The sequence below is a fragment of the Parasteatoda tepidariorum genome, chromosome 10, assembly GCF_982258835.1.
Source record: "Parasteatoda tepidariorum strain Cologne lab strain chromosome 10, Ptep-v5.0, whole genome shotgun sequence".
NCBI classification, from domain to species: domain Eukaryota; kingdom Metazoa; phylum Arthropoda; class Arachnida; order Araneae; family Theridiidae; genus Parasteatoda; species Parasteatoda tepidariorum.
This window is the reverse complement of record NC_141764.1, coordinates 76,875,796-76,891,307: the sequence shown is the minus strand read 5'-3', so window position 1 is coordinate 76,891,307 and position 15,512 is coordinate 76,875,796. Positions and strand designations below refer to the sequence as shown.

Sequence of the window (15,512 nt, the reverse complement as noted above, 5' to 3'; positions counted from 1 at the left end):
TGAAAAGGTCCCCCAATTATCTGACAAATTTGATTTTTCGACATATTACTGATCGGATAATAGGGGTTCAACCGCAAAGTATTGAAAGCTAGCTTAAATTCCATTGTAAGTTGATCATATAGGGACACACTTGTAAATAAGTTTTACATAAAATGGTTAAAAAAAAAAGTATAAAATAAATTTCAGAATGTTTTAGTCAAAATAAATATTCAAAAATTAAGTTTATAAACTACTTTCTGTTCTTCGATACTTTATGAAATTATTTATAATAATTATCATGCTTCACGTTTTAAAGTATGCATATACATATTTGTTTGCAAGGGTATCAATTTAATATAAATTTTAAATAAGGAATAGTAATTCATTATGTTAACTAATCACATTTTCTTATGATATATAGAGTATTTACTAAATAAAACTAAAGTCATGTTTAAATTTTATTTATCTAATATTTTTTTTGTACATTTTTCAATATTTTGATTGATAATATAGAATATAATAGCATGAAAATTGAAATTAGACAAAATAAAGTTTTTTTTAAAAAAAAAAAAAAATATTTATCTTTTTTTCTAAGTGGACCCACTAATAAAAAAATTCACTGCAAGTGGTCAACTTACTCAGATTTAACTATATAACTATTTATTAGAAAGTGTTTCGATATGATGTGCACAGATTTTTAAAAAAAAACATTGAAATTAAAAAAAGTACACATTTTTAAAACAATTTAAGTTAAAAAATTTATTTTAATAAATTGAGTTTTTCTAATATGAAACATTAACGGTTGGACTTATATTTATTAGGATATTTCAATGTTAAGGGTATACAGTCCTATAATCTTAAAAAAATATATATATTAGTCAATAATTTTATAAGGAATTGCAGCTTCAATTTTTATATATTTTATTAGTAACACAAACATACTTAACAGATAAAAAAATTACAATAAGACAATAAACATAATGCTGTTAATTTTTGTTTTTACTTCAGTAAAGACCATTTTAGCTGCTCTTTTGCAGAATGAAGTACCTGAAAAAAATTAAAGAAACATAAATCATGTTTTTTTTTTCTTCATAAAAGACAATACTGTTAATACACATGTTTGGTTTTGATATGAATACAAGAGGTACTATGATTCTATCCAACCCACCACAAAATGACTAACATTGCTGTCGTTCAGAAAAAATACTGAAAAAATTTTAAAACATTTTTAAAAAAAAATTCTTTATAGCCTTTTTTATGGCTATATCACACGAGAGAAAATATGTGCAACTGCAAGTGTAAGTGCAACTGTAAGTGAAATTTCTCCAAAAATTGCTCGTGTGATATAGAAATCACGGTTGCACGAAATATCTGCAACCGTTCAGGCAATTTCTTTCATGAACCAATCAGATCATTTGCTTTTTATGACGTTTCAATTTTATGTGATGACGTATACAAATGTAAATAAAAATGGCGGCGACGTTGGTGAAGAGGATGATCGGATGAAATTTTTTTTATAGACGAAACGGAACAGTTTTTTAGTTTAATAATAACATTTTCTTTAAAATCAAAGCATTAAAAATACTTTCACACGATGAAATAACCATCTCAATGCAGTTGATGTACTACCATAACAGATAAATTTTCTTTTAAAATACTTATTTATTTTAAGCTAATAAAATTAAAACTTATTATAATTTGTTCCGATCAAAGTTTTAATTACTTTGAATAGAAATAATTTCTATTTTTATATATGTAAAGATTTATACTGGCGAAAAACTTTACTTTGAAATATTCGCCAAGCAACTCGCCAAACTTTGTTACATTATTATAACATAAAATATAATAATGATTATATTTCTTTATTTTCAAATTTTAAACTTTATTACTGTTGATTGTAAAAGCATGTGTCCGATTATTTGAAATTTTTTTATTATTATAATTATTTGTGAATTAATTATTTTATTCTTCCCTAAGAATTCTTTTAATTTTTGAAAATCTAAAATGCAAATTTCCAATCTCCTTGTCTGTTTCTACATTCATCCCCTCAATTCTTTTTTTTTGTGTGTGTGATGATTTACTAATGATACTTTACTTTTTATTTATACTTCACATTTATATTTTGATACTTAGCTTTTCTACAATGACAGTAAGTATGTAAGTGTACCTTACTAATTTTTCAATATACATAAATTTTTAATAGTCTTCGATCATAAATACAATCTATTTTTCTTAAAACAAATTTCAATCCAAACATAAGAACTACAAAACCAAATATACCTGCCATCTTTCATTAGTGTATAGAATAATCTTAGAACTCTAATCAAAATATCTGTCAAACTTAAAATAAGTTTAAAGGGGATACCTAAGGACTTAAATGATTTCAAATTAATGGTATTTAATCTCTCTTATTCTAATAATGTGTTGATAAAATTTTATCATGAAAGTGATTTCTTTCTTTTATTTCAGATATTTCGTATAATCCTGTAAGGTCTGTCTGGTGAAGAAGGAAAGAGATGCAATACTGTTTTTATGAAAGAAATTAAAAAATAAGAAATGAAAATGAATAATGTTCTAAATGTTTCACTTGACAATAAATGTTTTGTTTTTTAAATTGATTCTTGTATTATTTAAAATGCAAAACAAAACATGTAAAAGTCTGTAACAAAATAATATGATACATAAAAAGTATGTTCTTAATAAAATATTGTTTTTTTTTTCATAGTTATAAATAAATTTTAATTTATATACTGTATATTACAATAAATTCGTCCTAAAATAAATCCTATAATTTTTAATTAAATTATCTCATATCAATAAAGAATGTTTTAAATTTTACAATAATAAATTGTAAGTATGACATTGAAAAATCCTCTTATATTTAAAAAGCAATTTTACTTAGAAATTGGAAAAAATAATTTTCATAAAAGTGATACTCCTGATATGCAATGTGTAAATGAATAAAATTGATGATCCCTTAAAAGCTAAACTAAACTCAGCGGTACAGCCCAAAGAAGGCCAAGGCCTTCTGTGCCCATCTCAGTTTTCTTGACCTTTGGGCTCTGGGATGCAGGAGCATTTGTTCCGGTTAGGTAGTCAGCCATACGTGAAACCCCCAGTGTTTAGCTCCCAAGTATGCTTGGTACTCATTTATCGACCCACTGAAGGAATGACAGGCTGAGTCAACCTTGCTCGGCCCGACGATCGAACCAGGGACCTGTGGCACAACAGCGCGAAGAGCTACCGCTCAGCCACCGGGCGTGATGATTCCTTAATGCAACGTAAATTAATTTGATGACAATAAAATTCTGACACATTGTAGTATAGACAAGTATAGACATTAGTAGTATAGACATTATTTATTATGTATTTTTTAGACTAAATTAAAAAAATAGAATTGATTTGATAGAACTAATAGTTTTGATGTTATAAATATTTTATGAGCAAAAGGAAAGTCAAAAATTGTATATTTCATACATTAAACCCTCATTTCTTCTAAAGAATTATTTCAAAGGACTATGTTTTTTAATTAAGCTTAAAAAATTAAATTTGAAGAAATGCCTTACTTGTTTAGATAGCAATGTCAGTTGCATAAAATGGTATAAGTCATAAAATTGTCCTTTCTACACATGAAACTTTTATAAATTTTCGAGTAGCTAAACTATTAAATCAGACAGCTTGTTTTTATTCTCATTCGATTTAGCGTAAACATAGATAACGATACCGCACTTGCCTAGCTAGCATGTTAGATAGTAAATATATATAAATAAACTATGCTTTTACAGGGTGCGGAGCCAAATTCAACAAAAAATAAGCAACTTTTAAGAACATTTTAGGCACTCAAAAAATATTTTTAAGCACTATGTAAATTGACAAAATGCAAAATAAATCTCAGACTTCACATGATCATGATAAAATAACTAGAAATTGACAAAGAACTCTTTTCTTGATTATATTAGCCATTAAAAAAATGATCAAGAGATTTTTAGGTTCGATTTCAGAGGGTGAAAAATAAAGCCTGAAATTGAGAATATCTTGCAAAATACAGCAGAGTTGCACATGAGAAAGCAAGGATCTCACCGAACCCAGCTCACTAGACGCACATGCGGACTCACAAGTACTTCACCAAACCTGTAAAATGATTGGCGCTTTCATACGCTATGGACTGACGGTACCCTGAAATTGATCGTGGTTGAATGAATTCTGAAAACGTGAAATAGAAAAATGTGAAAAACACGTTTTTACATAATACGTGGCGAAAATCGACATTCCCTTTCATAAATTTCATTTTCAAAAAGGGAAAATAAAGCACCTTTTAAAAACACCCATTAAGAAAAGCACCTTTAAGGGCCTTTAAAAAATGAAAATCGAAAATAAGCACCTTTAAGCACTTTTCAAAAACGCAATGCACCATGTTTTATACCTTAGTCACTCAAATCAAGATAAAAAAAATTTTCAAAATTCTAAATAGTATTTAAGTCCATCCCCCTTTCACCCCCTTATCCTTTTGGAGACGCAGCATGTATTTAAGTCCATCTCCCTTTCACCCCCTTATCCTTTCAGGGACGCAGCATGAAATTCAATGATATCTTCATATTATGAGGTAGAAATCATAATCCTTTTTATACTATGCTACTTCACTATTGGGGAAATAAAGTTTTTTAGAATTTTAATTTGCTGCTGAAAAAAAGACTTAACACAAATACAAATGTAAAAAATTAAATCAAAATCAATCAATATTCTACAGCGCCTGTGATTTCTTTTTCCTCCCTTTACGAACATCGTTCAGAAACTATGATATAATAAAATATGATAAAATAAAATATGAGCCAAAAGTAAAGATAAATAACAAAATATGGTAACCTTATTACATGCAACCGTTCAGGCAATTAAGCAACCCTTTCGGCAACTCCGAACGGAGGAATTGCGCTTAGAGTTTCACTTACACTTGCAGTTGCACATATTTTTCTCTCGTGTGATAGAGGCATTAGACTACTTAAAGACAAGGGTTCCTAAAATGGTGTGAATATGACTTGTTACTTTTTTAGTAAAAAAATTTAATTGAATGCAACCTTAATTACCTCAGACTCAAGGCATGATCAATAAAAGAGATAAGAGTCATTTAATAATGTTTAATAAAAAGTTCTTTAAAAATGTTAAAAGAGAAATAAAATTTACACATATCAAAAATTTTAGGTTTCTAAAAAAGTCTATATTCAATACAAATAAACTAAAAGAAATATATAAAAACAAGTAAATATAAGATAAAAATTTATAAATAACTAGTGACTTACAAATTCAAAGTATGAAATTAATCAACAGTTTTTTTATAATGAGGTTAGATATGAGAACACTAACTTTACTGTAGCTACCTAAATTCTAATCCTATACAAATTCATCAACTAATAACAGCATAACTTATATTTTTGTACATAATTAATGGAATCTCTGGACTTTTTAGGACCATTTAATTATCCACTTTCAACATTTAATCAGCCATATGACATTATGAAATACAATAGTTTTAATTAGAACAGGACAAACTAAATTTAACTAACAAAAATTTAATTTTTAATAAGTTAACAACAAATTTAAATTTTATTTTGCATTTACTATACTTTTATTTTAAAATACTTTGAAACGAAATGAAGAAGGAATTTGAGGCTTTGCATATACAGTAGAAGATCTTTATAATGCAGAAGACTTAATAAAATTCTGTGAAAGAGCTTGAAATGCAAGGTTTTGTGTTTTACAGAATTTTGTTTTATATATATACATATCATTTCATATAGCTTTAAACTTACCTTTTAAACATGGCAATATTAGTCTGAAACAGATCAATCTTAAAATGCTTAAAAATAATTTTTAGATAAAAATAATTAAAAACATAAAAAATATGCACTTTATAATTTATAGAAGAAAAAAAAAGAAATATTTTAATAATTTTGGCTTGCTTAGCTTTTAAAGTTTGTTACCTCTTAAGAAATAATCAATTAAATGTAAAAAGTTAATAGTTTTTGCTCAGTTACAGAATTCCTTAACTGCAATTCAATTTTCATTGTTTACACCCACAAAGTTAATGTGGTTTATAGAAAGTTGCAGTTTATAGAAAAGCATTACATAGATCTTTTACTGTGTTAAAATAATCCATGTAAAAAAATTATTATTATAATTCTAAAAATATTTTTATAATTATTTTCTAAGTATCATTATTTTTATAACTGACAAGTACTTAGCAGATTGTGACATGCAAAGCTTAAATTAAACATGAGAAATATTTAATTAACAATTTTACAAATCCTCTGAAACATAGGATTTTCCTTTAAAATTTTTAATATTTTATTAACTAAGCTTGAAACAATAGTACTGAAGATAAGGAGAAACATGATTTTTCCAAAAGTGTTAGCAAGTCTTATCATCTAAACGACTTGAGAGGGTAATTATAAGTACAGCAGTTACAATCTTCAAGCGGAGAGGTAAGAGTTGTCAAAAGGATTGAGAATTTTACAGCAAACCATAGCTGAAAATGTCATTGCAGGTTGAAAAGGGTGCCTCCTTATTATGATTTTGATAAATAGAACTTTATTCAAAATAGGAATAGAACTTGATAATAGGAAATGAACTTAAATAATTAAAAAACAAGAATGGTGTGCAGTTTTAAAATATGTCTATTAATATTTCAAATGAATTTGATAAGAATGAAAGGGGGGGGGGAGAGTAAGTTTAGACCACCGTAGAAATCAGTGCTCTTCCTTTCTCAGTCTCAGAATAATGCATAATTTTTATTCTTAATTTATTTTATTTTTTTAAAAGCAATCTCAATTACAAGCATAAAGTATAAATTTTGCTAAGTTATAAGACTTAAATAGATATAAATTATTGAATCAAAATTTTTTTGCTTACATTTTTGAAATAGATTGTACACTTTTTCTAAGGAATTTTATACCACTGATTAATTTCTATACATTATATATAAAGTGTGAAGCCCCCGGAAGCGAGAAATTTTTCATTTAAGAGCAGCTATTAAATAACCATTTAAAAAAATTTCTACATATTTTATTGCTTTTTTTAAAATTTTAAGATTCTGATTTCTAAGAAAAGTTTTCTTGTGTGAAGCTCATTGACTTAAAAAGCCTTGTCAGAGGCTGCCTTCCACAATCAATTTTTTTTTTTTAAAAAAAAGCTTTAAAATATTCAGTATTAAAAAAATGATTATTAAAATTTTTTTTGATAAAGAATAATAGCAAAAAATACTGTTTTTTAATGCTTCTGGTGCGGGGACTTCTAAAAATACAGGGCATAGACAAATGCCCCAATAGTCCTCACCCTGATAACTAAATTCTTCAAGCAGATACCAATTTTTTTTTTTAAATGTTTATTTCATTATTTCCTTTGAGCAGTTTAGAACACAACTAGAATGAATTGGGACAGGTTTAGGAGCAATTAAGAAAGGGAAAAAAAAAGGCTGTCTAAGAACAGGTTATCTCATCTAAGGTGCATAACTGGTAATTCTTCCAGTTTTTTTTTCCTCCAAGAATTTTGTTTAAAAAGTGAAAATTCTATTTGGTAATAACTTACTCTTGATTCATTAGATCTAAAAAGAATTTGGCCACCATTATATATGAATAACTAAAACATTATGTATACACGTAAAAGGTCTGGCAGTCGTATGATTCAAGGTTTTGATGATGACAAAATATAAGAATTTACTTGCAATTATTGATGCATTTCTTATATCATTACCACTAAAACTTTCATCCAAGACAAACGGTGAGAGAAATGAAAATGAAATAAAGCAGTTTGAAGCAGCAATCACGTTACTTATTAATATTTTCTAGCAGCACCTAAAAGCTGACTCTTTTTCACCCATTTTATAGTTATTATGGATAATATACAAGCATACAAGCAAGATTATTAACATACAAGCAAGATTTTTCAAGTTTATTATTTGAGGATTTACACATATACTAAACAATTCAGTAAAGTTAAAGGATAAAAATGATTAAAAAGAACAGAAATAATTTATAAATACCTGAGCTACAGTTTGTTCTCCAAGTGGAATGTCATCAGATCTCACAGAAACTCTTTGTACTACAGATGTAGAATCGGCTTCAAGTACAATTCTAAAAACATATGAAAGTTTTCAGTACTTATTATTTAAATTTTTGCATTAATTTTGATATTTATTTATAAATTTTTAAGTATATTTAAAAAGTGTACCCCACAGGTCACCATTCTAAACTTTTCAAATTCAAATTTTCAGAAATGCTGCACCAGCCAATATACAATTGTGACAAAAGTTGCAAATACAATCTTCAAATTTGAAACCAGAGATTTATGCATACAAAAAGCACGTTGACTGCATTTTATTTATGGAGTGATGATAATTAACCATAACTAAATTTATTTTATATTATTTTTTTAGAACTATATTGTTCCAACTTCCAATTACATTTCAATTGCATCACACTAAATAAGTTAAGAGTTCTATTAAAGTAATAAATTTGAGCAGGAAATTACGAGCACAATTTTACAATTGCATCAACTTAATGTAAAACAAGTTGCAAACTAAAAGTAGAATTAAAAAACTGTATTTCCATACTAATAAGCTTTTATGCTTTTCGAGGAACATTTTTATTAAAATGAAAAAAAAAAAATTATGCTTAATTTCAGGTATTATAAATTTGATTTAAAATTACTCTGATTACAACAACATATAAATAAGCCATATATATATATATAAGACGCAATAGAAAAACATTTTTTTTTTTTTTAAATACTGACAAAAATAAAATATTTTTTTACATACTTTAGTATTTTTGCTCTATATCCTTACTACCATTTGAATTTTTTTTATAAGGGAATATAAAAGTTTGCAGCGATGCATTTATGTGAAAGGAAACACATCATTTACACTACTTTTTTTCTGTAAGAAATATGTAAGAGAAAAACATTTCTAACATTACAGAAAAATTTTTCTTTTATACAATAGGAATTTAAATTTTCAACTTCCGAAACAATAATTGCTGAAGTCCTTGGAAAATTCATATTTTTCCAGAGTGACTTCATTAGGTTAAAATTCAAAGGTTGCACACATATTTAAACAAAAAGAAAGAAGTATGCCAAGTGACAGATTAAAGAAATATAAATACTATAAACTTACAATTATTCATGATTTTTTTTTCTTGCAACAATAAATTTTATGGCATCAAAATAAAAATTTTAACAATGATACAAGTTTCTAAATTAGATCTAAACAATGCAGTTAAATTTGCAAAACTCAGGAAGGTAAAGAATGCAGTGAAACAAATAAACACATTTCAAAATATAATGCACAAGATATGTTATGCATCTGCAAAAGCCATTGGTAGAGATATTACACTTTATTATGGTGAATAAAAACTAGCATAACAAATTTGTATCTCGACAAATATCTTTCTATAATTTCACCATTTTACTGCTGAAAGAAATATGTTAAAAGCAGTATGTCATACAAGGATAAAAAATTTTGATAATTTTCTTTCTAGTTCCTTTTAGAAGTCAATAATGTATGGTAATTTGTAATTTTGACATTTTCAGATGTTACTTCCTACATTAAATTGATATCACTCTTACAATTTATGCATTAGTTTGTGCATTTAATCATTCACATCTAGCTGTAAATAAAATAAAAGTTTATCAAAAATATTTTAATTTATGTATTTTGTTTTACAGAATTAACAGGGGTGGAAATTTACAAGTTACAAGTAATGAAACTATAGTAGTCACTACTTTTTTTGTAATTTGTAGTGTAGTGATTCTTTTTTTTAAAAAAAACTAGTGAAGTTGGCAGTGCAATAAGAAAAAAAAGGCAGTTTGTAGTGATTCTTTGCAATTTTTTATAACATTAATTTAGTAAAAAAACAATTTATTTTTTTTACTCTGATTGGCACAAATCTTACAAGAATGCTCTTAATGTACTTTACTTACTTTTTTTTTTAAACACTCAACAAATTCACAAATATTTTATCATTTTCTAACATATCATAAAATAAATACTGGCTGATATAAAAAAGCATAAAAAGTGCAAAATTGAAAGAAAAATTTCATAACAAATGAATATCAAATTTCAAACATGTTTTTAAATTTAATCTCCCAGCAAAATTTGTCTCATAAAGTAATGCAGTGGTGACAATATTGAAAAATACTTTGTAATTACTAAATTTATAAAAATAGTTGCAGTTAACTTATTTGCAATTGTCATGCCACCTTATCCAGTAGATTGCGAGTTTACCATATTTGTGATTTAACTCTACAAAGTTGTTTCTAAAATGATTCATTTTAAGAAATTACATTTAGTTCATATGATTCATACACTTTAAATGATTCTTAAACTTCATTTGCCATCATTGAAAAAGATTAAAATAAAACATTCACCACCACCAGTAGATTGTGACCACCTAATCCAGTAGATTGTGACCACTCTAACCACCTAATCTAGTAGATTGTGAGTTTACTATATTTGTGATTTAACTCTACAAAGTTGTTTCTAAAATGATTCATTTTAAGAAATTACATTTAGTTCAAATGATTCATACACTTTAAATGATTCTTAAACTTCATTTGCCATCATTGAAAAAGAACAAAATAAAACATTCCACTCACCCTCCATCGCAAATTTCATCAATAGCTAATAGTATAATATCGAGATTTTCAAGGAGAGTTCTTTTTTCAACATTCTTCCTCAGAATTTGATTCACAGCATCATACAAGCAATTCAGGACACTCACCAAAATAAGCTAAACATTAAAAAGGCAAATATAAATAAATCAAAGAAATTAGCATTACAATTTCTAAATATACAATGTTGTAAGTGTTTAATATATTTTACTAAATTTAGAAACTAAGCAATAGTTTTTTTTTCCTTCCTAATTTGATGATATTTAAACCTGCATTCAATAATGATAAAATGGCATTTTTTTTTTCATTACAATGAAATATTTATTTTTCAAAAGCCAGTCATTTGGTCAATAAACCACAGGCACTCCCAATATTTCTCCATTAGATTAGAGAAAGCAAATAGTGCAAAGCCCAAATGCAAAGTAGTCATATCCTGGCCAATCATACTAATAGAAAATACAGAAAAGTCAACAATGTTTAAACAAAACAAATGCACATGAACATAATCATGTTTTATCACGAATCCAAAAGTTGCAACAATAGCCACACGAGGAAAGTCATGAACAAGCAGTGCTTTAGAGAAGAATACATAATTGTTAGAGAAGAATACAATATTCTAAATTTTAATCATCGCATCCTTAAACCATTGCAATACTTAGATACAATGTAAAAATATTTGTATAACAAACATAATTTCTCAGTGAATATTACAATAGTTTTCTCTGTGTGAAAGCAACTAGGTTTAGAGAGTTAATTTAAATTTTTTAGTAATTTCTAAATGGTAAGTGAAACAGTAGAATCATTAAAAAAAATACACATTGTTGGTCTTTTTTAAATCTTTTTTAACTATTATAATCCTTTAAAAGGACTACAAAAAAAAATTTCTTAAAAAAGAAAAGCATCTTAAATTTATAAAAGTAAATCAATACGCAAACTTTTGAGAATAAAAGTACCTATTATTAAAATTATAACTTGGTATAAATCAATAAATTTTAAAAAAATGGTGAATAAAAAAGAGCAAGTTTTAAAAATACAAATCAATATCAAAAATTTCTGACCTCATTTTCATGGCAACTCCCCATGACATAGAAGAAAAGGTCAACATTGCTCCGGTAGACTACAGTGAGACCATCTAACATAATAACTTCAGCTAAAAATATAATGTTATATTCTACAATGAACACAATTTTTCTTAATTTTATAAAGGAAAAAAAACAAACAGTACAATTAAATGAAACAATTATAGTTTAAAATGCATTCTAAATTAAGTGAATGACTACATCAAATGCTATCTAATGACGGATAATATTTTTTAAAATAGGTTTAATACTTAAATAAATAATCCCAAGAAATTGAAGCGGAAAGATATTAATTTTTAAAAACTTCATTTGCTTCAAAGACATATAAATCGGAAATAACAGTTAACAAGTTCAAGTGCTCCAAAATTGCTGCACATTTTCAAGACTTGACTCAATTACTGCTCCATTGAGGATCTTTTACCAATACATCCCACATTTAATTCAGTTAAATCCAATTACTGCAGTAAGAGGGATTCCAAAATTTGACAGCTACAAAATATTTAAATAGAAAATAAAATGTATCAATGATCTTATTTACATTGTTCTACAACGATATTTAAGATAAAAATATAGTTTATTGTAGCTTTTTTTATACTGGCTTAATTACTTAGAATATTTTTACTTATAGTTTTATGTTTAATTGGTTATATACACACAAAAAAAAAAAAGAACTTGAAAAGGTCCCCTGATAATCCAACTATTTCAATTTTCTAACATAACTCTGATCCCATGGACATCAGATAATCAGGGCTCTAAAGTAGATCAATACTTTACAACTTACCCCAAACGAAACACGTAAAATAGAAGTACAAGAACACATTTCTTTTTTTTTATAATTCTAAAAAGAATTCAAAGTAATTGCTTGATAAATATTTTAATTTGAGATAATTTTGATCATGAAACGTAACTAATTTTCAATATTTTTGAAACTACCCTTAAAAATTGTTTTATTAAATATTACAATTTGATCATCAAATTTTTATCGAAGGATGTTGTAATAGAAACAACATCAGGAATATGCTTGGAAAATAAATTTAAACATAGAAAACATTGAAAAAAAAAATAATTATGAACTTTATTTTCATAAAGGGCGCCTCAGTTTTATAATCTGCTTACCATTAGCTCGATGTGTCTTTTTGAATAAGTTCTTTTCAAAAGCTTTTTGTTCTTTGGCTGTTGGGAAAGTTTTTCCGTAATACTAAAAATAAAAATATTAATTTATTAAGAAAATTAGTAACAGTACTTTTAGTCAGTAAGTAATAAAGGGAAGATTTCCATATCCTGATCTGCAGCAGAATAATTGTCATGGTTAAGTAACTTACAGGCAGCAGCCCACGAGAAACTAAAAAAAAATATTGCTAAAGCGTGCAAACTCGAACATGTAACCACTCTCAGGCAAACCTTTACATGTTTCTTTGTTTTTTAAAAATTGAGAGTTTAAAATCCACATGGCGCCTTGGCGATTGTAATTGCCGCAACAAATCACGATATGGAAATATCATCCTAATAAATTATAACAGTCTAACAATTCAGGTTTATCTGTCAGTCTAGATCAGTGATTCTCAACCACTGTGCCGTGGCACTTTTGTGTGCCGCCAAATTCTTAAAATGTGCCGCCAAATATTAGAAATAGTACAATAAAAATTATAATGCTTTTTTTATTACAAGTAAAGTTTAAACTAAAAAAAAAGTGTATAGATATATAATATTATATATATACTTTTTATAATTTTTTCACGCTTTAACCAGGTGAACATCTCTTTGTGGGCGATTGTCTTGTCTCTGACAATCTTAAAATAAGAAGGAAGTGTTTAAATTGTCTTTGACACACAATTTTAAATAATGTTGAAATTAGTAGGAAATTTAATGACTATTAAAATTATTAATTATCAAGGCTAAAACAAGCTAAATACTAACTTCCAAGCGAAAATAAAAGCTAATCATTAAAGTAAGCTATGAATTTAATAGTTGTAAAAACAAATTAACAAAGGATAACTAGCAAGAAAAATAATAAGCTAACAATTAATAATTAGCAAAAAAGTTAGTTAACAAGAAATCACAAAAAATAACAATGTAATAAAAACAACATTTAATAACTATAGAAAACAGGCTAACAATTAATAATTAGCAAAAAAAACTGTTACTAACTAATAAAAAATTAGTCGAAAGAAATAATAATTCCCTTAATAAATGTGCCTTTGTAGTACATATTATTTTATTTCACTTTCAAAATTATTATCACAAACTAATTAACACAGTGTATTATAGGTAAGTAAATAACTTTAAAATTTTTTTTTTTCATTGTGTGCCGTCAAATTTCGAAATCGTTAAAAGTGTGCCGCAACAAAAAAAAGGTTGAGAATCACTGGTCTAGATAAAATAAAACTGTATATTAAAGGATTAAAAGTTACATAAATTAAATAACAAACAATATTTGAATATTTTTTTTTTCATAATATATGATACCATTACTAATTTTTATTATACTTTTAAATTCTCTGTATAGCTATGCTAACAAAAAGGATTTTATGAAGTATAATAAAACATAAAAGTTTACAAGATATTACTTGTTGGCATAGGCATAGCATGAAGCAAATTTTTGAGGGGGCACAAGGCTTTTTTAAATTATGTGTACACACCTATATTATACTTTCACATTCAGAAAATAAAATATTTACTACATGTGCCACTGTTATGCATATTTTTTGCAATCTGATCTTCCAAATTTACAAAAATTGTTTGATAAGGATATAAAATAGTTTAAAACAAATTCTAAGTAAATATGCCAAAAAAAGTGCTACTAAGGTGTTTTCTAAAATTCTAATGTTTGAAAGTTATTGCAATTTCATGGTATAACTCAGATTTCCGTATTCTGAGGTAGAATAATCGCAAAGTCTTTTGCAACTTCCTTGCAGACTAAAAAAAAAAAAATGGGAGAAAGAGGCAAACATCTAAATATTTTTTTAAAATATAAATTCAAAAGTTTAAAATTTATTTGGCACTTTGGCGAGAGTAGTAGGCGCGACAGATCACGATACGGAAATATCCCCGGTAATTTAATATAACCTCAACTAAAGCGAAAAATGTTCACAAAAATTTTATAAAATTTTTAAATATCACAAGTGTAATAACCATGTAATAGGTTTTGTAACTGCTGGGGGAAAACTTACTTTAGCCAATATTCGATTTCCATCATTATCCAGAATAGCTATAGCTTCCACAGAATAAAGAGTAGGTTCCTATAAAATTACATTTTCATTTATACATTTCTTAATAGATGGGAAATTAGGAAGAAAATACCAAAGAAACCAATCTCATTCGTAAATAAGTATAAGTACCAAAAATTAAATAACAAGGTAATCTTTAAAAAATATTACAGCTTGGAGAAAAAAGAAAATTATAATACTTAAAAAATTAATTAATGGTACAAGTTAAAAGTAACAGAATATGCACAATATTTATAAATGAAGCTTGTATTTTCAATTGGTTCTCTTGATCCGAAAAGAATAGATAGAAACAATAATACAAATTATACACTTTTATTACCATCAGACCTGATTCCATTTTGCTAATAATAGAATTCTTAAACTTCATATGAATTTACTAAACTATTTTTTTATGAAGTAATTAATTTGTTGTTGCCGTCTGCCGTGTTTTGCAGTCGTGTTATTAAAAAAGTTGAGATGTTTATGGTATGGTTTCGTTCATTAATTAATTTCAACTTTAAAATTTATATCATATTTTCAGTTGTAAGTTGTTGAATAAGTTTTTCTATTAAAATAAAACTTATTTCAT

At 26.3% G+C, this 15,512-nt stretch overlaps 1 protein-coding gene across 2 annotated transcripts; it reads right to left on the bottom strand.

Moving 5' to 3' along the window:
- Positions 1-883: 883 nt before the first annotated feature.
- On the bottom strand, positions 884-15,421 carry zetaCOP (COPI coat complex subunit zeta). 2 transcript variants are annotated; one of them, XM_043043540.2, is made up of 7 exons: positions 15,264-15,421; positions 14,888-14,956; positions 12,834-12,915; positions 11,697-11,788; positions 10,624-10,757; positions 8,012-8,102; positions 884-1,026 (listed from the first exon to the last, which is right to left on the bottom strand). In XM_043043540.2, the coding sequence occupies exons 1-7, from the start codon at positions 15,309-15,311 to the stop codon at positions 979-981; spliced, it is 564 nt and encodes a 187-aa protein (XP_042899474.1). In that variant the 5' UTR covers positions 15,312-15,421; the 3' UTR covers positions 884-978. The 2 variants fall into 2 exon arrangements, with proteins under 2 accessions (XP_042899474.1, XP_071040253.1); XM_071184152.2 differs by lacking the exon at positions 884-1,026 and adding an exon at positions 5,765-5,806.
- Positions 15,422-15,512: the final 91 nt, after the last annotated feature.

Excerpts from the sequence above, each read along its gene's own strand:
- zetaCOP (XM_043043540.2), bottom strand. The coding sequence starts at position 15,311 with ATGAAGTTTAAGAATTCTATTATTAGCAAAATGGAATCAGGTCTGATG. Across the intron at positions 10,758-11,696 it reads GGAGTTGCCATGAAAATGAG|CTTATTTTGGTGAGTGTCCT; the intron begins GTCAGAAATTTT and ends TTTAATGTTTAG. Across the intron at positions 8,103-10,623 it reads GATGAAATTTGCGATGGAGG|AATTGTACTTGAAGCCGATT; the intron begins GTGAGTGGAATG and ends ATATGTTTTTAG.